This window comes from Geotrypetes seraphini, chromosome 2 (genome assembly GCF_902459505.1).
Source record: "Geotrypetes seraphini chromosome 2, aGeoSer1.1, whole genome shotgun sequence".
NCBI lineage: Eukaryota > Metazoa > Chordata > Amphibia > Gymnophiona > Dermophiidae > Geotrypetes > Geotrypetes seraphini.
Genome location: NC_047085.1, coordinates 67,408,977 through 67,434,032, shown reverse-complemented (window position 1 = coordinate 67,434,032; position 25,056 = coordinate 67,408,977). Strand labels below are relative to the sequence as shown.

At 44.2% G+C, this 25,056-nt stretch overlaps 1 protein-coding gene across 3 annotated transcripts in view; it reads left to right on the top strand.

The window, feature by feature from the left end:
- SPAG1 (sperm associated antigen 1) overlaps positions 1-25,056 on the top strand; it is a 208,728-nt gene that overhangs the window by 19,246 nt on the left and 164,426 nt on the right. For all 3 annotated transcript variants that reach the window (XM_033933137.1, XM_033933135.1, XM_033933136.1), the window contains 2 exons: positions 9,092-9,251; positions 13,496-13,612. In XM_033933137.1, coding sequence (XP_033789028.1) covers positions 9,092-9,251; positions 13,496-13,612 — 277 coding nt within the window. The remainder of the gene's footprint in view (positions 1-9,091; positions 9,252-13,495; positions 13,613-25,056) is intronic.

Below are 25,056 nucleotides of genomic sequence, written 5' to 3'. Positions count from 1 at the left end.
CCCACCAGTCTCGCTTGCCCTGCGTAGATTAGAAAGGAGAGGAGTTTTGTTGCTGTTACTCTTCTTCTGTATGTGCTTGTTCTATTCTTTATATGATGCATCATTGTTTGTATTGTGCACCCTTGGGGTGCCCTGGCATTGTATTTGCTGCTGTTTGCATCAATAAAAATTGTTTGAACTTAAAAAACTTAGCTTCGCAATGCTGTTTTCAAAATTAATTCATTTATCAGTCTTCACTCATTGTTTAAATAACTAGGCTTGGGAGGGTTGGACCCAACATGTTTCGCACATTGCTGTTTCAAGGGTTCTCCCACAACCGCCAAAAACGATCCACCTCATTTTTGGCGGGATCATTTTTAGCGGAGCATAGGAAACAGAGAGTGGGAGTGAATGGACAATACTCAGACTGGAAGAGCGTCACTAGTGAGGTGCCGCAGGGCTCGGTGCTTGGACCCGTGCTCTTCAACATCTTTATAAACGATCTGGACATAGGTGCGACAAGCGAAGTGATTAAATTTGCGAACGATAGGAAGTTATTCAGAGTAGTGAAGACGCAGGGAGATTGCGAAGATCTGCAGTGTGACATAATCAAGCTCGAGGAATGGACATCAACATGGCAGATGAGGTTCAACATGGATAAATGTAAAGTGATGCATGTCGGTAACAAAAATCTCATGCATGAATACAAGATGTCCGGGGCGGTACTTGGAGAGACCATCCAGGAAAGGGACTTGGGAGTTCTGATCAACAAGTCAATGAAGCCGTCCACACAGTGTGCGGTGGCTGCGAAAAGGACGAACAGAATGCTAGGAATGATAAAGAAGAGGATCACAAACAGATCGGAGAAGGTTATCATGCTGCTGTACCAGGCTATGGTGCACCCTCACCTGGAGTACTGTGTACATCACTGGTTGCCGACATGAAGAAGTACACGGTACTACTCGAAAGGGTCCGGAGAAGAGCGATTAAGATGGTTAAGGGGTTGGAGGAGCTGCTGTACAGTGAAAGATTATAGGAAACTGGGCCTCTTCTCCCTCGAACAAAGGAGATTGAGAGGGGACATGTTCGAAACATTCAAGGTACTGAAGGGGATAGACTTATTAGATAAGGACAGGTTGTTCACCCTCTCCAAGGCAGGGAGAACGAGAGGGCACTCTCTAAAATTAAAAGGGGATACATTCCGTACAAACATAAGGAAGTTCTTCTTCACCCAGAGAATGGTGGAAGACTGGAATGCTCTGCCGGAGGCTGTTATAGGGGAAAACACCCTCCAGGGATTCAAGACAAAGTTAGACAAGTTTCTGCTGAACCAGAATATATGCAGGTAAGGCTAATCTTAGTTAGGGCATTGGTCTTTGACCTGGGGGCCGCTGCGGACTACTGGTCTGACCCAGCAGCGGCAATTCTTATGTTCTTATTCCTACTTAATTTTATTTATTTTAAAGTCTGTCCTTGTATGTCTTATGATGAATACCACCGACCATTTTAGTAGCCTTCCTGTTTTTATCTTTTTGAAGGTGCAGTCTCCAGAATTGCATACAGTATTCTAAATGAGGTCTCACCAGTCTTATGATATAAATACATCCTTTTCCCTACTAGCCATGTCTCTCCCTATTCACCCTAGCATCCCTCTAGATTTTGCTGTCGCCTTTTCAATCTGTTTAGCCACCTTAAGGTCATCATATATTATCACACCCAAATCCTGCACCTCTTTTGTGCACAAAAGTTCTTCACTCCCTAAACTGTACTGTTTCAATGGGTTTTTGCAGCCCAGGTACACGACCTTGCACTTCTTAGCATAACTCTTAGCTGCCAGAATTCAGACCATTTTTCAAACTTCGCTAGGTCCTTCCTCATGTTATTCACACCATCAGGGGTGTCTGCTCTATTGCAGATTGTGGTATCATTCGCAAAGAGGCAAATCTTAACAGCCCTTTAATAATATCGCTTAAAAAATGTTAAAAAAGAGTAGGTCCAAGAACCAAACCTTGAGACACACTACTGGTAACATCCCTTTCTTCAGAGCGATCTCCATTGACTACTACCCTCTATCATCTTCCACTCATTCAGTTTCTGACCCAGTCCATCACTTTGGGGACCATACTGAGGACACTCATTTATTAGATGCCTGTGTGGAATACTGTCAAAGGCTTTGTTAAAATCTAAATACACCACATCTAGTGCTCTCCCTCTATCCAAATCTCTGGTCACCTAGTCAAAGAAATTGATCAGATTTGTCTGACAAGACCTGCCTCTAATGAATCCATGTTGCCTCGGGTCCTGTAATCACTGGATTTCAGAAACGTCACTATTCTGTTTTAAAAGCATTCCATTGATTTACTTTCCACAGAAGCCAGACTTACCGGCCTGTAGTTCTACTTCTTCCTTATTTTCACCTTTGTGGAGAGGGACCACATCCACCTTTCTCTAGTTCTCCGGTACCATTCCTGACTCTAAAGAAGCATTGAAAATGTCAGTCAGCGGAGACACCAGAACTTCCCCAAATGCCTTCAGTATTTCAAATATACACCATCTGGCCCCATTACTTTGTTCACTTAGTTTAGCTAGCTCCTCACGAACACAACCCTCTGAAAATCGATCAGGGTCTACCACACCTTCGTCCCTATTTGTGTTTGTCTTCTGCGGTCCTACTTCTAGTGCTTCAGCTGTGAACACAGAATAGAAATATTTATTAAATAGTTCAGCCTTATGTTTATCAGCTTCTACATATTTCTCCCCTTTACCTTTTGAGTTTTACAATGCCACTTTTGCACTTTTTCCTATCACTAATATATCTAAAAATGTCTTGTCCACCCCCCTTGTTTTACTATGTCAGCTATTTTTTCTTCCATTTGCATCTTTGCTTTCCTGACTACTCGACCAACCTCTCTTAATTTTTCCAGATATTTTTGTCTGTCTTCCTCTTTCAGTGATCTTTTATAGTTTATTATGAAAGCTAACCTCTTTCTTTACCTGCTTAGCTACTACTTTTGAGAACTAGAGTGGCTTTCTTTTCCTCTTACTTTCACCTACTTTCCTTACAAAATGGTTTGTTGCTGTAGTTCCTTTCAGTTTTGCCCACTGCTTTCTTACTTCTTCCACATGTTCCCATCGAGGTACCAATTCATAGAAGTAATCCTCCATCCGAACAAAGTTAGTTTTTTGTAAAGTCTAGAATCTTTACTTTTGAATGAGTCCTCTCTATGCCTTTCTTAATATTAAACCACACCATGGGGGGGGGTGGGGTCAAGTGGTGCGACCTGCTTAACAGGACGCGGGACCGCAGAGTTCCGATCTCCCCAACTAATTATCAGCCTTTTTGAACAGTTTTCCGGCTTCTTTGGAAGGTTTCTCGGAGCCCAGACGGGAAGGGAAAGTATTCTGCCTCCCCATGATTTATTTAACGCTGAGGGGCACCCAGTATGCCGGCGAAAAGCCCAAAAATAATTAAAGACAAGCCACATTCTCCACAATGCTAAATGGCAGTGGATTCAGCCTTATTTATGGTGCTGGCTGGTGACTGGATTCAGGAGATCACAAAATCCATCACGGTGGCACTAGCGGATAGCCTTAACAAGCTACAATTGGCAGTCAATGAGTTGAATGAAAAGTTTGACTTGCAAGGTAGGAGAATTACAGAGGTGGAACACAGAATATCTGCACAAGAGGATCAGAGTGTGCTGATGGCTAATAACATTACGATCTTGCAGATATAGGTGCGGGAATTGCAAGAAAAGACAGAGGAGCCATCAGGGGACTGTCTGCTGGGAGAAAATTCTTCCAGAGCTCCAGAATGGTGATCTACATAAGCGTAGGAGTGTGGAAGCTGCGAGCCCAAAAGATGCAAGCTGGAGTCACCTAAAACAGCATTTTCTTCTGAATCTGTTAATCTGATGTGGAGAGTCTATTTGGATGGATGAGATCCCCAGGGGAGGTCTGGTAGCACACAATGGGGCGCGTGAGGGGGCTTGGGCTTCCGGGGCACATCTGGCTCAGTATCAGAGGCTGGCCAGGATCCAGTGGACCTTTGAGAGAGAGACTTGGAGGTTAAAGGGGTCTATCGGGTCTATCTGTATGCCTTTCTTGTTCTCCCTGCTGGGAGATGCAGGGTCACAGACAGGTGCAAGTGTGCAAGATACAGTGGTGACCATTGACCAGGGGGATGACCACATGGTTTGCAGACTGATTAAACCCTCAGCTCTGTTAGAGCTCATTGCTGATTCCCTGTGGGAGTTACAGTTGGACTCCCAACAGGTTCTGAGTGAAGTGAGAGGCCAGTCATCTCCTTTTCCCTGGTATCCTGATATGAGTGTTTAGTAACAGAGCATTGGGATGCTCCTGAGGGGTAATTAAAGGTAGCCAAGACAATAGCTTGGCTGTATCCAGTGGTGCAGGTGTGTCAGCAGATGTTCGCTCAGCCTAAGGCAGATTCCTTAATAACTCAGGTAACCAAACACATGTTCCTGCTAAGTAAGGGGCATGGTATTAAAGGATATGCAGGATCACAGAGTGAATGTGATCCTTAAAAGACAGTTTGAAGCACTGGCCTTGAGAATCAAAGCAGCTGCAGTGGCTTCTTTTGTGACACGCACCTGTCATACCAGATTGCATGGGTTTGCGCTGGTGAAGAGCGAGTCTTTGCCCCAGCTTCTATTAACAAGGGTGGATTACATGGCCAATGCTCTCTATGATAGTGAATTTCTGAAAGAGCCAGCTGGGTCCGTCCCAGTCACTGGAATACCTGGGAGTTGTCTTCAGCATGGCAGAAGGCCATGTCTATCTTTCAGAGGCACTTAGACAGAAGCTTTGTACCCAGATAACGAACTTGTTGGCCAAGCCAGCTCTATCCATGTGGCATTATCTCCAAGTGCTAGGCTCCATGATAGATGTGGTTCCACCTGAGCAAGGCCATATTATGCTAACCCCAATCATAAAAAACACGAAAGAACCCCCAAACGCCCCTTCTAATTACAGACCTATCGCTAGCATTCCTCTATTCACCAAAATAGCGGAAGGGATAGTAAATGCTGAACTCACCGCATACCTGGATAAATTCAACATACTATGTGACAATCAATCGGGCTTTCGAACTGACCACAGCACTGAAACCATTATTGCAGCCTTATTCGACTACTTGCATACCCTCTTTAGCCTGGGCTCCAGCGCCTTGATCCTTCAACTCGATCTGAGCAGTGCGTTCGACCTAGTAGACCACAACATTCTCCTAGAATGCCTGACCCACATTGGCATCTCCGACCAGGTCTTCAGCTGGTTTCACGGATTCCTACGAAACAGATCCTACAGAGTTCGCAAAAACGATTCCTCCTCATCTAGCTGGGTTAATTCCTGCGGGGTGCCGCAGGGCTCCCCCCTGTCCCCCACACTATTTAATATCTACCTCGCCTCCCTGGGGAACCTCCTTCAAAACCTCAAACTCAAATCCTTCATCTACGCAGATGACATCACAATAGTCATCCCACTCACCACCTTCTCCCCAGATCTACTAGCCCACATCACAAGCATACTTAATCAGATAGAACTCTGGATGCAATCCTACAGATTAAAACTAAACCCGGACAAAACAAAATTCTTCCTAGCCTCCCCCAATGAAAAAATCAAAGTCTCCACAATCCAAGTGAAAGGCTTGGTCTTCCCCCTCGAACAAACATTAAAAATACTGGGAGTCACTCTAGACAAACATCTATCCCTAGAAAATCACACCGATCTCACTGTCAAGAAATGCTTCTCGGTGCTCTGGAAACTGCGCATCATAAAAAAATACTTTGACGACTCCTCTTTCCGCCTTCTGGTACAGTCCTCTGTCCTGAGCGTACTAGACTATTGCAATATCATTTATCTGAGCTCCACAAAGAAAACCCTTAGGAGACTAAAACTGATCCAGAACACTGCCGTCCGCCTCATATTCGGCCTGAACAAATGGGACCACATCACTCCTTTCTACCACCAACTGCATTGGCTCCCCTTCGAATCCAGAATCCTGTTCAAATTCGCCTGCTTCTGTTACAAAACTGTTTTTGGCCTATTACCTAGATACCTCAATCACCATTTCACTCTGAACCACACCAACAAGAAATCCCACAGAATACAGCTGTTTGTCTTCCCATCCCTAAAATTATGTCATTTCAAAAGATTTCTCGACAAAACCTTTGCTTACCAGGCAGCCAAGCTGAACCCTTGGCTTGCCCAAATGATACTCGAGGCCCCCTCTTACCTTAGCTTCAGAAAACTTCTCAAAACGCACCTTTTCCGTGAACAGGCCTTTTAATCCCCCTTGCCCCCTATTTTCTCCCCTTTCCCTCTCTACCCCGCCCCTTCGGCTGTCCCTTCCCCCCCTCCCGATTTCATCTCTCTCTCGCTATATCATATCTTACAACCCATCCTCCTGTATTACCGTTTACCTCGACCTAATCTCTTCAAAAAAGTTCCCCCCCCCACTTCATTGCCTGTATCTTTGTCAAAATTTTGTAAATCCGTGTGTTATCACGGACCTTAATTAATGGATGTAAACCGCCTAGAACTTTACGGGTATGGCGGTATACAAGAATAAAATTATTTTTATTATTTTATTTATTATGTGTCTCTCCAGAGCGCTGTACTATTGGCATTAGTTGCCACAATTGGACTCCCCGCAGATGACTGCCATGGACTTGAAATCCTGTGCCAGTATGGCCTGGTGGCTCCACCCACTGGTGTTATCAAGGAGTATACCTCTCAGAATAGCTTTATGGATAATAGTGACAATGGATGCCAGCCTATTCAGCTGGGGAAGGGGGGTCACTGCAACAGATGCCCGATCCAGGTATATTGGTCAGTCTCCCAAAGGAAGTGGTCGCTCAACAGATTGGAGCTTCGATCCATTCACTTGGCGTTGCAGAAAATGGAGAAAAGAATGGAGGGACAAGCGGTCTGAGTCTTCTTGGACAGTGCTACTGTGGTGGTGTATATCAATTACCAGGAAGGCACCAAGAGTGTGCAGCTGATTCTGGAGGCCCTGCTTACTGTTCTGGTGGGCAGAGTTTCATCTTCTGGCTCTTTCAGTGGTGCATGTAGTGGGAGTGGACAATGTCTAGGCCAATTTCCTCAGCAGACAGACACTGGATCCGGCAGAATGGATGTTCTCTGTCACTACCTTCCAATCCATTGTTCATAGTTGGGGGTCGCCCAACATTCGATTTGATGGTGACAGCAAAAAACAAGAAGGTGGACCACTTCTTCAGTTGAAGATCCGAACCCAGAAGTGCAGGTCTGGACGCTCTTGTACATGTTTCCTTTGTGGCCCAAGATAGAATGGATACTCCACAGGATTGCAAACCATCTGGGGAAAGTCATTCTCATGGCACCAGATTGGTCACGTAGACCGTGGTATGCAGGTCTAGTGCGTCTTCAGAGGGGTGCAGGTCTCATACTGCAGGTGCAGCCAGACCTTCTTTCTCAGGGGCCAATAGTCATAGAAGATCTGAATCGCTTTGCTCTTATGGCATGGTTCTTTTGCGTGCTGTGTTAGCATGCAAAGGATATTTAGAGGTAATGATTACTACTCGGAGCCAAAAAACCTATGATGGTCTCTGCTAATGCTAAGGCATCAGAAACATTTCAGCACTGGTGCACTAAGGAGAAGGTGGAACCATTCTCTGCTCCATTCTAAGTGTTGTTAGCTTTCCTCCAAGCTGTTCTTGACAAGGGTCTTGCAGTGGTGTCCCTTGGTGACTAAGTTGTGGGATTCTCTTGTTTCAGGGCACGAGAGCATAAAGCTTCCTTGGCGTCTCATCCTGACATAACCAGATTCCTAAAAGGAATGCTACGGCTCAGGCAACTGGTAAAACACCCGTTTCTGTCATTAAACCTTAATGTGGTTTTGCAAGGCCTTAGGCTCCATACAAACCACTTAAGGAAGCATCCTTGATGGATCTTACAATTAGGATGGTTTTCCTCATGGCCATTACGACAGCGAGAAGAATCTCAGAACTAAAGGCACTTTCATGCAGAGATCCCTTTTTCAAGATCACAGAGACCTGAGTTTCTATATGCACATTTTTGCCAATGATTTCCAGTCCACAGGATCAAAGAAGGAGGACCGGATTCTGAAAAAGTTGGATGTGAGGAGAGTCCTCCTACAATATCTTGAGGTTACTAATGAGTTCTGACTGTCTGACCATCTTTTTGTGCTCGCCAGTCAAACTGACATCCAAGACCACAATTTCCAGATGGATTCACAGGGCCATTTCGGCAACATATATTGCCTGTGGAAAACAGTCATCAAACTCAATGAACGTGCATTTGACTAGAAGTTCAGGCGGTTTCACCTGAGATTTTTTAGGACAGTAGCCTGGTCCACTGTACATACTTTTTCCAAGTTTTACAGAGTGGATGTGGTGGCAAGGGAGTACTCCACCTTTGGGTCTTCAGTACTATGAGCCGACACAAAGGCCCTGCCCTAGATTTCTGGGACTGCTTTTGTATGTTCTTATTGTCCAGAATGATACACCTATTGCATTAGAAAAAGAGATTAGTTTCTTGCCTTGCTAATATCTTTTCTAGTAGATGGGTGTGTCATTTTTGAAGCCCCACCCTGTTAATTATCTCCTGCACCTGTCTACTGTCTCAATCAGAAAATTCATGTCAAAACTGAAATTTTGGATGTCAGTCAGATCTTAAGGGTATGAAGAATAACACATTGGGGAAATGTTTGAGCTCCATAAATGTTTATGATTGGTATGATTATTTAAGTGTTTCGATTGTTCAATTGCAACGTTTAACATGTTTGTTATATTTTCAGAGCAGAACAAAGCTGTAGTTCGAGGAGATTCCCCATATTCCTTCTTTTTATGTCTTTTTATATAGGGTTATTGCCTGCTTTGGTACAAACTGAAGGGGGCAGCAGAGCTCTCTAATGAAGGAGGAGGTGTTAAAAATGGATTCCTTCTGCATGGCTCACAAGCATGGGGAGCATACCCTCCAGTCTAGAATGACATACCTATCTAATAGAAAAGATATTAGCAAGGCAAGAACCTAATCTCTTTATATTCAGTTGTCTAAATTTGGAAACATGCAATATCTGTTCATTTCTAAGGTCCGGAGAAGAAGGGCATTATCCAGATCTTACAGAATTCTGTGAAAACCGGCTTGCAAGTTTAGCTCCAGAAAGCAGAGCTCTCCGAAAAGATAAAGCTGCTGCTACGGCTTCCAGTTTCACATTTGAAGAATGGCAGCAAATTGATGATGATATAAAGGTATGAAGTTATTTTATTCAGGTACTCTACTAATAGTTGAGATGTGTAATGTTGTAATAATAAAAGAAAAACTTTTCTGCTTATATTTCGAAAATATTTTTATAGATGAGAATAAGGGGGAATTCATTAAGGGGCACTAACCAATTTAGCATGTGCTAAGTTCTATGATGCTCATATGAATATAATGGTTGTCTTAGCGTTAGTGTGTGCTAATAATTAGTGTGCACTAAATTGGTCATTATAAAATAGGAACATTTTTGTATTTGTATTTGAGCTCTGGAACAACCTTACCTCCCCTCTTCGGAACTTGAGCTCTCTCCAAGTTTTCCGCAAACATCTGAAAACCTGGCTTTTCTCAAAAAATGTAAGTCTCCCTCCAACTTAGGAATTAAGGAAACTCTTATATCTTGGCATCCCAAGTCATCTAAATTTTCTTCACACTTCTACCTCTAACCCTCTGTTGTAGTTCCTTCCTATTTCTCCTACTGTAAACCGCATCGAGCTCTACGAATGTGGAGATGATGCGGTATACAAACCTAAGGATTAGATTAGATTAGATTAGATTTGTAAGTGCTAACAATTTTAGTAGCTGAGAAGGTAAGGAAAAAGAGGCTAGCTTTCATAACTTACAAAAGATCACAGAAAGAAGAAGACGGTCAAAAATATCTGGAAAAGTCAAGAGAGGCTGGTCTTGTAGTCAGGAAACCAAAGATGCAAATGGAACAAAAAATAGCAGACAGTAAAATAGGGGGACAAGACATTTTATAGATATGTTAGTGATAGGAGGCAGTACAAAAGTAGCATTGTGAAACTCGAAGGGGAGGAATAGTATGTAGAAGCTGATAAAGATAAAGCTGAATTGCTTAATAAATATTTCTGTTTTGTGTTCACATCAGGAATGGTACTTCAGAAGGCAAACACAAATAGGAATGGAGGTGAGGTAGACCCTGAATGATTTCCAGAGGCCTATGTTTGTGAAAAGCTAGCTAAACTAAAAGTGAACAAAGCAATGGGGCCAGATGGTGTACATTCGAGGGTACTGAAGGAACTTAGGGAAGTTCTGGTGGCTCTGCTGGCTGACTTTTTCAATGCTTCTCTAGAGTTGGAAGTCATATTGGAGGACTGGAAAAGGGCAAATGTGGTCCCGCTCCACAAAAAATTAGTAATACAGGCAGTTTGCGGGTTAAGAATGGATTCTGTTTTTTTAACCATTCTTAAGAACATAAGAATAGCCTTACTGGGTCAGACCAATGGTCCATCAAGTCCAGTAGCCCGTTCTCACAGTGGCCAATCAAATCCAAGAAGTAGCAATATTCCATGCTACCGATCCAGGGCAAGCAGTGGCTTCCCCCATGTCTTTCTCAATAACAGACTATGGACTTTTCCTGCAGGAACTTGTTCAAACCTTTCTTAAAACCAGCTACACTATCTGCTCTTAGTACCCAATAACGTAAGCCTCCTGCAGGAGACTGATGAAGAAATTGAAAAGTGATCGGGGAATGATCAGACCACACCATCGGCTCAATTTGTACCGAAACAACCTGATGCTAAAGGGACTTATCCAGAAGCCAAAGATCAATTCTAGTATAATAGCAATGTAAAGGGAAATAAAAAGTATAATCCTGGACCCCTGGATGCCACAATCTCTACACATCCACCAAGTCACACCTCTGAATTATATTAAGGAATAAATGATGATCCTTGCCACCAACCAGCAGAGACCCTTTCTCGGAAGAGTAGCAACTGTTGTTCCAAAAAAGAGGCCCTGATTCCTATTTGGAACATAAACATTAACTAAGGTATACAAATGAGAATCAAGTTCAATCTTCACAAACAGAAACCTTCCTTCAGGATCTGCATAGGTCTGATGATGGATACATTTGATGTTCTTATGAATTACAATCCCCATTGTTCTGACCCAGTAAGACTATTCTTAGGTAAGTCTTAGTATTAGATTTGTTGGAAGCAAAAAAAGCATGAGGGCAGGACTTATGAGCCAACAAATGCTGATGTCTAGGCAAAAAAATCTGTTTCTTGCAAAAAAATGACATCTATGCAAGTGTGTACTGCTTCTTTGAAAAGGATGTAATATTGTGTACTTGATGTAAGATGAAAAATGAATAAAGAATTTGGAAAAAAAAGAAAGAAAAAGAGCTGCCTCTTTTGGGGGTAATTTAGGCCGTTTACATTGTAAGACAGAAAGGTAAGCTTAGCCAGACGACCAAGGATAGTTAAAAGCACAACTAAATAGTCATAACCAAGAAAACAAATCAAAATGCCATATACTCTCACACCATACACCCAATAGAATATTCACCACATACAGAGAAAACTCCAATGCACACACCAGCCTTTCCCTTCCACAATTCTTTCCTGTTCCCTCCCCATCCCTCACCCTACCCCCCACACCCATCAACCAAAGGCCCACAAAGAACACAGTGGCCAATATGGAGAGGAAGAAACCAATCAAAACGTCCCCAACATGGCTGTCCCAAAAGCTAAATGAAAAGACCACCAAAACCAATAGTGCAGTTCCTAGTAAGAAATATCCAAAATGAAAGTTCTCAAAGAAAGCCATAAAGCAAGGCAATCAAGTAGGGCCAGAAGGTTTAGTAGAGACCATCTAGCCACTACTGGTAACACGCTTCCAACACATAGAATCAGAAGTAGAAGTCTGGGAAGGCCGCGAGAACTGGGCAGGTTCTTCAAAATCCAAATTAAGGGACATCCCAGCAGTAGCCATATGATTCCGCACCTCCGCCACCAAACCCTGAACATGGGTGGTGCAATTAACCATAAACGCTAAACCGATGGGAAAAATCCAACAATAGTGTATTTCCTTAGTGCAGAGCAGCTCAGTCAATCTTTATAATCCCGCCACCGGTGCAAGGTAGCAGGTGCCAAATCAGCATAGATGGACACAGTAGCCTCATCTCAAACAACTTCCCCTCCAGTCTTTTGAGCAGCATGTTGAATCTGCTCCTTATCAGCATACTTATGAAAACAGACCACTATGTCCCTTGGATAATTGTGATACCGAGGGCCAGCCACCCGATGTGCCCGATCCACTGGCAAAGGGGAGGCATCTGAGACCCCCTGATGCCTCCTGTAGCAGCATGGCAAAGATCTGCTGGGCCACCTCTCCAGACCGGGCCTCCAAGATTGTTTCAGAGACTCTCTTAATTTTCAAATTACACTTTCGAGATCTATTCTCAAGATCTTCAGTCTTAAGGGGAGGTCCTCCTGCGTAGCTTAGACCCGCTCAACCAGAGAATGCAAATTAACAAGATCCTTATCCTGTTCATTCAGGTGGGTCTCCATATCTTCCACTCAACATATAGTTTCCACTAGATCGTGGTGCAACTCCCTCAACGTGGTCTGGATCTCTTCCCAAGCTGCTTGAAAGTCAGTTTTAAGATCTTGGAACCAAGATCAAATCTCTGAGCGAAACCGCTGCTTCTTCAGCTCCAGGAGCAGCCATCTTAGGCTCATCTCTCGCACAGTACAGGCCTCGTTGGAAAAGGATTTAATATCCGTTTACCATTTGCGCGTTGCCATCGAAGGGAGATCCGCCAACCCAAGACAGGCAAGCAGACACAAAAGTGGATGTCTCCACACCAGTCAGCACTAAATAACAGCATTAAGGCTCAGGGGGACCTCGGAGTTCCAATTCTAGGCTGCCATGCGAAATAATGACATCACTTCCTCCCTGAAAACCCACCTTTTTGATATAGCCTTCAATCCATAACCCTACTCCCCACTGCCCACCAACCTAGTCAGCAGATTATCCATTCCCCTTAACTGTATCCCCACCCTGGCATCCTGTTTGTCTGTCTTGTGTCTTCTTTGTGACTCGTACAGTGCTGTGTACATCTGGTAGCGCTATAGAAATAATTAATAGTAGTAGTAGTATAACCTACATATCTTTAATCTGACTGAAAGGTATAAATTCTCTCTTATTTAACTGCTCCCTTAGTCTGTTACTCTTTTCTGCCCTTCCACTTCTGCTGGATTCCATATGTTACTCATAAATCCACTCTATTTCATTCAGTTAATCATTACCAGATTTGTTTTTTTTAAATATTCTTTATTCATTTTATATTTACATCAAGTGTACAGAAAATAATAACAGATTAACTTAATTCATCACTTGAAATACCACAGTATTTTCCCAAAATAAAATTTATCCCCTTCCCACCCACCATTACCAGATTTGAATAAAACTTCTTGCTTTTATTTTCTAGGAATGGTTGACAAAAATAAAGATGAAAGAAAATAACACGAGTTCTGAAAATGTGCTGGATTTTCAAGAAGCGGTAGAAACTTTGCCTCCAGTTCGTCATTCAAAAAGTAGTATGCAGGTACATATGTATATTTGTTTACATCTGTTCTAATGATACATTTCCCTCAACTTATGTTAGTGGTATTTATTTTTCCTTAGCAACAGCAGCAGATGAATCCAGAGACCAATGGGATAGCACACATCTACCAGGAGGTGGAGATAGAGAAACTGATTAACAGGTGATCCTATTGGCTGGCACACCTCCTGCATCTTCAGTATGCTCTATCTCCCAGCAGGTGATGGTCGCTATTCAACTAGCTCCTGGATTCTGGCTGTGACTGGATAGTTATTTTCTCCTGTTGAGGTTTCTCTTCAGTGAGATGGCAAATTTTATTTCTCCTGTTGAGGTTTCTCTTCGGTGAGACAGGGGTGTCCGGCTGAACGGTGCCGGCTTTAGGGGTTACATCTGGGCCCCCCCAGATCCCTGCCTCACCCTCCCTCCAATGAGGGTCTGACTGGGTCTCGATTTTTCTTCTTTCCCTTCACTGTTAAAAAAAAAAAAAAAAAGAGACCACAGTGACTATTAAACAATTCTGCCCTCATGGTGCTGAGCAACCGGAATCTCCCGGCACTATCAACAAAGTTGTGAGTATATGTTTTATTTACACTTCTTTTCTAGTTTCTGGTTGTGGTGGAGCTGCGGGTTTGGTGTGAGTCTACAGAAGGACAATGTTTTTTTTATCAAACGCTATATTTATAAGAACATAAACAATGCCTCCGCTGGGTCAGACCTGAGGTCCATCGTGCCCAGCAGTCCGCTCACGTGGCGGCCCAACAGGTCCAGGACCTGTGAAGTAATCCTCTATCTATACCCCTCTATCCCCTTTTCCAGCAGTTGTGGAAATGGTTTAATGACTGACAAGTAAATTTACATTTGTATGAAGTTTATTCAGTAAAGGGCTTTGGGTGTATGGATAGAGAGCTCCATTGACGGAACTAGTGCCTTCCCGCGTGTTGTAGGCGCGCGCTTGTTTTCATACTCTGGCAGCAGTGCCACAGCGGTAGTGGGATTTCTCCCCGAGGCGGACTCTGCTTGGCAGTTCCTGCAGCTGGGTGGAGGTAAATATTTGGAAGGTTTCTGACTGAGCACAAGAGGCATGTGCTTATTTTCCTAAGTTGAAACTGAAGCAGCATTCATTTATTTCTCTCCAATGTTCATTTTAAGCATTTTATACCATGACAGTGGGAAAAATATTTTAAAGGTTGACTCCGGGTAGGTTTTTAATGCATTATTGATAGAGCCAGCTCATTTCAGCATGAAACAGGCACGCACTTGGGTCTCCAGCGCTAGCGGGAGCACCGTAGCATTCACGGAGTTTATTTTGCAGCTGACTTAGGTCACTATTCCGCGGCTTCCCTGTTTTCAGGGTTCTACGTATCAGGAGTGTTTCAACAGCTTTTGCCACTGTTGCAGTGATATACCTTGTGTGTGTGTTTCCCCACTCTCTCTTCTTGAAAAGACTTAACTACTTTAATTGTGACTGTACTGTTATGCCTCATGGTGCTTAAGAAAGAGATTCTGCCCTGTGCTCAGGTACCCAATCTCTGTTTTTTGCCGTTATGGGTCAGCAGAAGGCAAATTGCTGCACAGTGATGTCAGCGGCATGAGAGTACCCTGTGTTTCATACGGGTATCTTCTTGTCTCTCTCGGTATCCCTGAAGGGTGAGTCTATGTAGGTTTAGAGGTTTTCTTATTCTTTGTGCCTCTGTGCAGCGCTGTGTGTTTCTGGTAGCACTATAGAATTGATTCCTGAACTGTCTTTTTTATTTCTAGTGTGCCAGGGACTGCAAGTTTCAAAGCTTCTTGCACAGATTTCTCAGGTCGCCATCTTCTCATGGCACCTGCTAGACAGTCCCTCAAACTGGCAGGAAGAGCTGTGTGGCTCCTTCTAACCAGGGACAAGTTACCTATTCTCCCAAACCCACAGAGTAGCAAATGCTATGTGGCTGTTGGAATCATCCCTGAAGCTCTCTTTAGGGATGTGAGCTTTATCTGATAACAATTAAGATGCAGATTGTTTCCCAATGGGCGGTCAATGCAGCTTCTAGATTACATTTACTTTACTTTAAAGGCAGTAAGTTTTTGGCTAACATCTTTCTTCTTCCAGAATTTACATCTCTTGTCCAGCCGTTCCCCGACTGTCTGCTTTTCATTCTGAAGGGATCTTCACTTCCTTTGCTAACTCTTTATGCTTTCTCGTGAGGGAGGAGACACTATGATGTCAGGTCGGGGGGCTTTGGGCATTTTTCAGGATGCTTGCAACTTTGAATCCTCCTCCAATTTCAGATTCTTTCTTACAGTGACCATGTATTGAGCTTCCAAAGGTTACGTTCATGCGAGAATGCTAGGAATGATAAAGAAGGGGATCACGAACAGATCAGAGAAGGTTATCATGCCGCTGTCGCCCTCACCTGGAGTACTGCATCCAGCACTGGTTGCCGTACAAGAAGAAGGACCCGGTACTACTCGAAAGGGTCCAGAGAAGAGTGACTAAGATGATTAAGGGGTTGGAGAAGCTGCCGTACAGTGAAAGATTAGAGAAACTGGGCCTCTTCTCCCTCGAACAGAGGAGATTGAGAAGGGGACATGATCGAAACATTCAAGGTACTGAAGGGGATAGACTTAGCAGATAAGGACAGGTTGTTCACCCTCTCCAAGGTAGGGAGAATGAAAGGGCATTCTCTAAAGTTGAAAGGGGATAGATTCCGTACAAACGTAAGGAAGTTCTTCTTCACCCAGAGAGAAGTAGAAAGCTGGAACGCTCTTCTGGAGGCTGTTATAGGGGAAAACACTCTCCAGGGATTCAAGACAAAGTTAGACAAGTTCCTGCTGAACAAGAACGGGCGCTAGTAGGGCTAGTCTCGGTTAGGGTGCTGGTCTTTGACCAGAGGGCTGCCGTGTGAGTGGACTGCTGGGCATGATGGACCACTGGTCTGACCCAGCAGCGGCAATTCTTATGTTCTTATGACCCCTTTCAAGTGTTACTGGTACTCGGGGTAGTAGTTTTATTTCTTCCGGAACTAAGGGAAGGTATTCCATTTACTTCATAGTGCCTAAGATGGGGTAATTGGTCAGATGGAGGCTGGATCTCATTCTGGTAAATTAGTTTCTCAGAGTTAGACATTTCCGGAGAAAAACTGTGAGAATATTTACAATTTCCCTATGGTCACCGAATTTGCACTATCTTCGCTTAGCTCTCATTGAGCAGCGCTATCAGTTTTGGCAAATGCCCTTTGGCCTAGCCATGGTTCCATGAACATTTTAGAAAATGAGGGCAGTAGTGGTGTTTTGGCGCAAACAGAAGATTCAGGTATTTTCTTTCTTAGATGCCAGGTCAATTTGTCAGACACAAACAGGTGATTTCTTTTATTTGAACTTCTTTTCTTCAATTCTTTGGATGTGAATCTTAAAATTTCCAAAGAGCTCTTTTCTCCTGTACTAATTATTGGAATATCAGGGGATGTTGTTCACGTAGGAGAGGAATGTGTTTCTTCCCAGAGACTGGGGCGACAGATTACAGTCTCAGGTTTGCCTTCTTCAGTCACCAAGAACAAGAGTATGGGATTCTGTACAGGTTCTAGGATCTATGGTGGTGACTCCACTGGGAACTTCGGCCTGCTTTCACATGAGAACGCTACAGCAGTCGCTTTTGTTCCAGTGGTTCTCGGTATCTCAAGACTCCAATTGTAGTATCTAGTAGGCTCCTCAAGCATTGCTCAATATAATTTGGTGGCTCAGCGAAATTAATCTTTTCAAACGCTTGCCTAGGTCTTTGCTGGATTTGCTCAAATTCACCAAACATCCCAGCTGTCGGGTTGGGGGGCTCAGTGCCTTCAATCTTCAGTGTAAGGAGTCTGGTATTAAGAGGAGACTCAGTACTCGTTCATTCTTCTGGACTGAAGCATGGTCAGGCCACCGTTTCAGGAGTTTCAGACCATTCTTCCGGAATGACGATAAAGGTCTTTTAGGACAGTGTTATGACAGTGGTATTTCTCTACAGCCAGGAAAATACGTGATGTACTCAGTTGGCGAGTAAAGTAATGGTTCTACTTCAATGGATGAAATCTCATCTTCCTCTTCTGTCAGCGCATCATTTTACAGGACAGGAAAAGGGTTTAGATAGACTTTCTCACCACAAAATCTGAGCATGGACTGTCTATTGTCTGTTAAAATGTACAACGCTGTGTATGCCTTTCAGCGCTTTAGAAATAATAAATAGTAGTAGTAGTAGTAGTAGTAGTAAAATCTTCTACATCCTGGAAATTGGGAACTATTTGCTCAGGCATTCCAGCTCTTTGTATAAAGGTGAGATCTGCTAGAACTAGACCACATGGCCTCGTCTCGAAATTCAAAGCTTCCTAGCTTCTTCAGCAGATGCAGGGAGTGGCAGTCAGAGGGGGTAGCAGCGTTGATTCTTTCTCGCCTCTGGTTTCTCTTTTTAAGTGTTTTCTCCTGGCTGATGATTGGATGGATTTGCCATCTCAAGCTCGCTTTCAGGCACAGTAAGTAGAGAATCTCCAGATTGGCTGCGCCATCCTTGCTATGTGGATATGATGAGTCTTTCAATGGCCGAACTGTTGAGATTCCTGATATCTCCGGATTTACTCACCTAGGGGAAAGCATTTCTTTCCTACAAACGTACGCAGAGAAGAGAAACTAAAGTAGAATATAAGACCAGATCTGCAGCGGTCAAAACAGCAGTTAGGGAGGCCAAACTTCGAGTGGAAGAAACTCTGGCAAAAAACATTAAAAAAGGGGACAAATCCTTCTTTAGGTATATCAGTGATAGGAAAAGGAACACAGACGGTATAGTACGCCTTAGACAACCGGACGGAAACTACGCGGTGGCGGATTCAGAAAAAGCAGAACTACTAAATGAATATTTCTGCTCAGTCTTCACCTGCGAAGCACCGGGACACGGACCACAGTTGAAGGTAAAACAAGACGTGGATGACCCGTTTCAGAATTTTGAGTTCACACCTGGGGACGTCTACAACGAACTGGCAAGGCTAAAGGTAAACAAGGCCATGGGACCGGACAATTTACACCCAAGAGTGCTCAGGGAATTGAGAGATGTTCTGGCGGAACCGTTGGCAGTGCTCTTCAATCTCTCACTAAGTACGGGGATAGTTCCGTTGGACTGGAAAACAGCCAACGTCGTTCCTCTACACAAAAAGGGTTGTAAGGCTGAGGCTGCGAACTACAGACCGGTAAGCCTCACCTCAATAGTGTGTAAACTCATGGAAACACTAATTAAGTATAAATTAGATACGATCCTGAACGAGGGAAATCTCCGGGATCCCAGTCAACATGGATTCACCAAGGGTAGGTCATGCCAGTCCAATCTTATCAGCTTCTTTGACTGGGTAACAAGAAGACTGGACTCGAGAGTCCTTGGACGTCGTGTACCTGGACTTCAGCAAAGCGTTTGACAGCGTCCCACACCGCAGGCTGCTGAACAAGATGAAATCGATGGGATTAGGAGAGACTCTAACTGCATGGGTTAAAGATTGGCTTAGTGGCAGACTTCAGAGGGTGGTGGTTAACGGTACCCTCTCTAAAATGTCGGAGGTGACTAGCGGAGTGCCACAGGGTTCAGTCCTGGGCCCACTCCTCTTCAACATATTCATTGGGGATCTGACTCAAAGGGCTTCAAGGCAAGGTAACCTTATTCGCTGATGACGCCAAACTATGCAATATAGTAAACGGCTATAATCTACAGGATGCTATGGAGCAAGACCTGCGTACTTTAGAAAGTTGGTCCTCGATCTGGCAGCTGGGCTTCAACGCCAAGAAATGTAAGGTCATGCATCTCGGTAACGGAAATCCTTGCAGAACTTACACCCTGAATGGAGAAACTTTAACCAGGACTATGGCAGAACGAGACTTAGGAGTAATCATCAGTGCTGACTTGAAAGCAGCCACTCAAGTGGAGAAGGCTTCATCTAAAGCACGACAGATGATAGGTTGTATCAAGAGAAGCTTCGTCAACAGGAAGCCTGAAGTCATGATGCCATTGTACAGAGCCATGGTGAGACCTCATCTGGAATACTGTGTGCAATTTTGGAGGCCACATTACCGTAAAGATGTGCTCAGAATTGAATCGGTTCAGCGGATGGCCACCAGGATGGTCTCGGGGCTAATGGGTCTTCCGTACGAAGAAAGACTGAGCAAATTGCAACTCTACACTCTCGAAGAGCGTAGGGAGAGGGGAGACATGATTGAGACATTTAAGTACATCACGGGACGGGTCGAGGTGGAAGATGATATCTTTCTTCTGAAGGGACCCTCGACCACAAGAGGTCATCCGCTCAAACTCAGGGGAGGGAAGTTTCGTGGAGACGCCAGGAAATACTTCTTCACGGAAAGAGTGATTGAGCATTGGAACAAGCTTCCAGTGCAGGTGATCGAGGCACGCAGCATCTCAGACTTCAAGAAAAAATGGGATACCTATGTGGGATCCCTACGAGGGTCATGCCAAGGGATAGGGTCACTAGGGTATAGACTTGAAAGAGCGGGTCAGTAGAGTGGAAGTATAATTACAATCATACTTAAGGGGGTCATTAGACTTAATAGGGAGGGTCAATAGGGTGGGCAGACTTGATGAGCTGTAGCCCTTATCTGCCGTCATCTTTCTATGTTTCTATGTTTCTAACATGGATATTCATCCTATTTTGGTATTACGACCTAGCTTTTGAAAAGTCATGGCTGACATGTAAGGGTTATGTGAAGCAGGTTATTTCTTCTCTTCTCCAGGTGATCTAGACGTCGTCACCTGTGGCTTATGCTTCCATTTGGAGGCTTTTCCTTTCTTGGGTACTTCTCAACATTGGCACCCTTCCAGAGTTCTATGATTTATATTCTTTCTTTTTTGGCATAAGCATATTGCCAAGGGCTTAGTGTTCAATTCCCTTCAGCTTCAAGTGGCAATCTTAGCATGTTACAAGGGCTAGGTATCTCGCTCTTTACTTCTCAGCTTCATGTAGTTCAGTACCTAAAAGGAGTACAGTATATTTGTACACCTCTTAAGAAGCCCTGTCCGGAGTACAGTCTTAAGGTACTTCTTCGCAGTTTACAGAAGGCTTCATTTCAACCTTGTCTTTTGAGCATCTAAAAGGCTGTGACGTTGAACACAGTGTTTCTTGTGGCCATGACTTCAGCTCGGCGGTTTTCTGAGTTGCAGGCCTTGTACGGCGGGGATTCTTATTTCTGATTTACAAATTCTGGGGTGTCAGTTCGGACAGTACCACAATTTCTTTTTAAGGTGGTGTCATCCTTTCTTTTATGCCACTCTCACTTTTCCTTCTTCCTGGGAGGAGGAATGGGGAGGCGAGCTTTTCTTCACTGCATTTTTTTAAAGTGCATAGCATTCTAATTCTCCGCAATCTGTAGGTTTCTTTTAGTTGTTTAGAGCACCTCTTTGTATTCTTCAAGGGATGCGACAAACGTATGGCAGCGTCCAAAGCCTCCATCGCTCGAAGGGTCCAGGAGGACATTCTTTACGTTTACTTGATGGCAGGGAAGTGGTTGGCGGAAGAACTTCATGACCATTCAGCCAGAGCAATGGCGGCTACTTGGACATAGTCCAGAGGTTTTTCCTTGGAGGAGTTTTGTCATGCGACTACTTGGTCTTCCGAGAGTGCTTTATCTCAGCATTACCGGTTGGATGTGGGGGTGCATGCGGAGGCAGTGATTAGTATCTTGCGAACTCGTCAGCAGGCACCTACAATCTCTTAGCAGGAGACATCAACCTACACCTAGAACAGAAAGAGAACTCAAATGTCGCAGACCTTCTCTCCTTCCTCACGTCACTAGGCTTCTCCAATCCCCCCCAAACCACAACCCATAACAAAGGTCACCACCTCGACCTCATCACCTTTCTCTCCAATACCAACACCACTCCCAACATAAGTCTCTTAGACCAAACCTGGTCAAATACCCCCTGGTCTGACCACCTCCTGTGCAATTTTGAACTAGCCTGGCACAAAAAACAACCTAACAAAAAGCCTAACCCCATCCATACAAAGCAATTCATCTGGACAAGGGAACATCTTAATCCAGCAGACTTCTGGTCACACTACACTCTCATCTCCGACTCCGACGTAGACCCCAACTTCCACCTAAATTGGGAAAAATTTAGCGACCAGGTTCTTAACACCACTGTCCCTCTTAAACTTCGCTCGAAAACTCTTCGCCCCTCAAACAGCTGGTTTGACGCAGACCTCCTAACCATAAAACGAGAAGTCCGGAAACTTGAAAGAATCTGGCGTAAATCAGGGACTGATTTAGATAGACTTACCTGGCGACTGAAAGTCAAAGAATACAAAAAACAGATCATCGATAAGCGCAGTAAACACTACTCCCAACTAATAAACTCCCCTTCTCTAAACAGCAAAGCACTTTTCAGACTAGTTAACTCCCTATTCGACATAGACTCTCACAAACACCCCACCTCCGACCTCCCTCCGTCCGCAATCACTCTAGCCGACCACTTCGCGAACAAAATCCACACTCTAAAACTGTCTCTTGCAGCTCACAGCCCCGAACCCCTACCCAACCTATACGCAGCAGATATAGAAGGTTCAATAGCCGACATGTCCTGGACCTCCTTTGAAAATCCTGACTGGAATCTATTCCTCGAACTTTACTCTAAATACGCCAATTCCAACTGCCTATTAGACACTTGTCCTCCCACCATCATGAAATGCGCCCCCCCCATCATTCAAAGCAGAACTCTTCAATTGGGTATCCCTATGCCTGTCCACTGGACACTTCCCGTCCGAACTTGGCCACATCCTCATTTCCCCTATCCCTAAACAACCCAAGGAGCCAATCTCTTCCATCACCAACTACAGACCCATCGCCAACATACCACTCTTCCAAAAACTCATGGAAGGTCTTGTCAACAATAACCTTACGAATTACCTCGACAAGTTCAATATTCTTCATGACTCCCAGTCCGGTTTCCGCCCAAACCACAGCACCGAAACCGTCCTAGCTGCTCTGACAAATTACCTCCTCCACCTGTTCTCGCTGGGTAAAAGCGCCCTGATACTTCAATTCGATCTGAGCAGCGCCTTCGACCTGGTCGACCACGACATTATGCTCAACTGCCTTGACTCCATTGGCATCTCCGGACAGGTAATAGATTGGTTCACAGGCTTCCTAACCAACCGTACCTACCAGGTCCACAGTAATGGAGCCTTCTCCCACCACTGGCGTAACCCTTGTGGAGTCCCACAAGGCTCTCCCCTATCCCCCTCCCTATTCAGTATTTACTTGACCCCTCTGGCACGAAGCCTAGCAAACTCAAACCTAAAATCGTTCATATATGCAGATGACATCACCATCATTGTTCCCATTACCTCACTCACTCTAGAAACAGAAAAACTCATCGAATCTATCCTCACCAAGTTAGAACTGTGGACCTCAAAACTCAAATTAAAGTTGAACTCTGAAAAAACAAAAAACTTCCTAGCAAGTCCCAACCATAAAATAACAAACACTTCCCTCAGACTGAATGGGCTAGATTACCCCATCCTACCCACCATAAAAATCCTTGGAGTCATCCTGGACCGCACTCTAACCTTCGATGACCATACCAGTGCCCAGGTGAAAAAATGTTTCTGTACCCTCTGGAAACTGCGCACCATCAAACGTTACTTCGACCACCAAGCCTTTCGTCTACTCGTTCAATCTCTGGTATTAAGCATATTGGACTACTGCAACATTATTTACCTGGGATCCTATAAAAATACCATCAAACGTCTTAGAACAGTCCAAAATGCTGCCGTCCGCCTCATCTATGATCTCAAAAAATACGACCATGTTAGCCCCTACTACACCAAACTACATTGGCTTCCAGTAGAGGCAAGGATCATCTTTAAGTTCATCTGCCTCTGTTTCAAAACTCTAACAGGATCTTCCCCAATCTACTTGTCTGAGCACCTTGAAATCGCACACGAAACGCCCACCTATTCACCTTTCCCTCCCTAAAAGGCTGCCTCTACAAGAGATTCATTGATAGAACCCTAGCATTCCAAGCGGGCAAATGGAACAATTGCCTTACTGCCCTCATTTCCAACTCCCCGCCCTACCACCTGTTCAGGAAGTCACTAAAAACCTACCTCTTCGACAAATTCCGCTAACGCTGCCTTCCCCCCTTCCCTGCACCCTCCTGACCTCGATATGCCTCCATGCCCTCCGACTACGCCCCCCTCCCAAGCCACTATGGCCTCTCTTACTCAATCTCTGTTTTATCTAATTGCCCTGCCTTATCATTGCCTCTCATTTAACATCACCGTAAATGTATCACCGCTATAACATGTAACATCGCTGTATACGCACAGCCTCCTCTTTAGTATATGCCTTTTTACTACTGCTATTCAAGTAACATCTCTGTAAATGTAACAACACTATAATATGTATCATCGCTGTAAATGTACAGTCTCTTCTATTGTTAACCGCATTGAACTTCCATGGTATTGCGGTATACAAGAATAAAGTTATTATTATTATTATTATTAGTGCTTCGGTTGTTGCGAAGGTGGCTTTTGCTTCCCACCCAGATTGAGGATTGCTTTGCTACATCCCATTGGTCTCTGGATTCATCTGCTGCTGTTGCTAAGGAAGGAAAAATTATGTTCTTACCTGTTAATTTTCTTTCCTTTAGACGCAGCAGATGAATCCAGAGCCCTACCCTTTCTGGATATTGACTGTCGGTTTTTTTCTTTTGCAACTTTCGAAGTCTGCTATTATTGATAGTTGTATTATGTATTATTACCTTTTGAAGTTTGTTATGGGAAAGAAGTTTTTTACATGCTAAGCATTTTGATTGTTACAGATGCTTGGGCAAGGAGTAATACTGAAAATGCAGGAGGTGTGCCAGCCAATAGGACCACCTGTTAATCAGTTTCTCTATCTCCATCTGCTGGTAGATGTGTGCTATCCCATTGGTCTCTGGATTCATCTGCTGCATCTAAAGGAAAGAAAATTAACAGGTAAGAACATAATTTTTCCATTTTCATTTGTTAAACCTTCAGACTGCTGTAACATATCAGTTCGGAGGCTGTCTTGAAATGCTGAACTAAAAGCACAAATGCAACAATCTTTTATCTTAAATTTTAATTTTTTCAAGAATTAAGAATTATTACCTTTGGCTAGGCTGTGCCACGTCTCCTCTATGCAGTTTCCTTTTTCCTCGGAGGCAGGGTGTGGCCTAGCCCAAGGTCATGAGTCTGCGTGTAGGAATAGCTGGGCTTCACTATCTGCAGCAATCCAGACAGTGGGAGAACGGAATGGAAGCGGTGGTGCCAGCTCAGAGGCAGAAGAAAGGAGGGTCATTTGGGTGATAGAAAGGGGTGTTGCTGGCCCTGGGGATAGAAGAGAGATGGATGCTGCTGGACCAGAGTAGGTGGCTGCTATTCCCGGTGGGGGGGGGGAGATGGGGATGAAAGAGATGG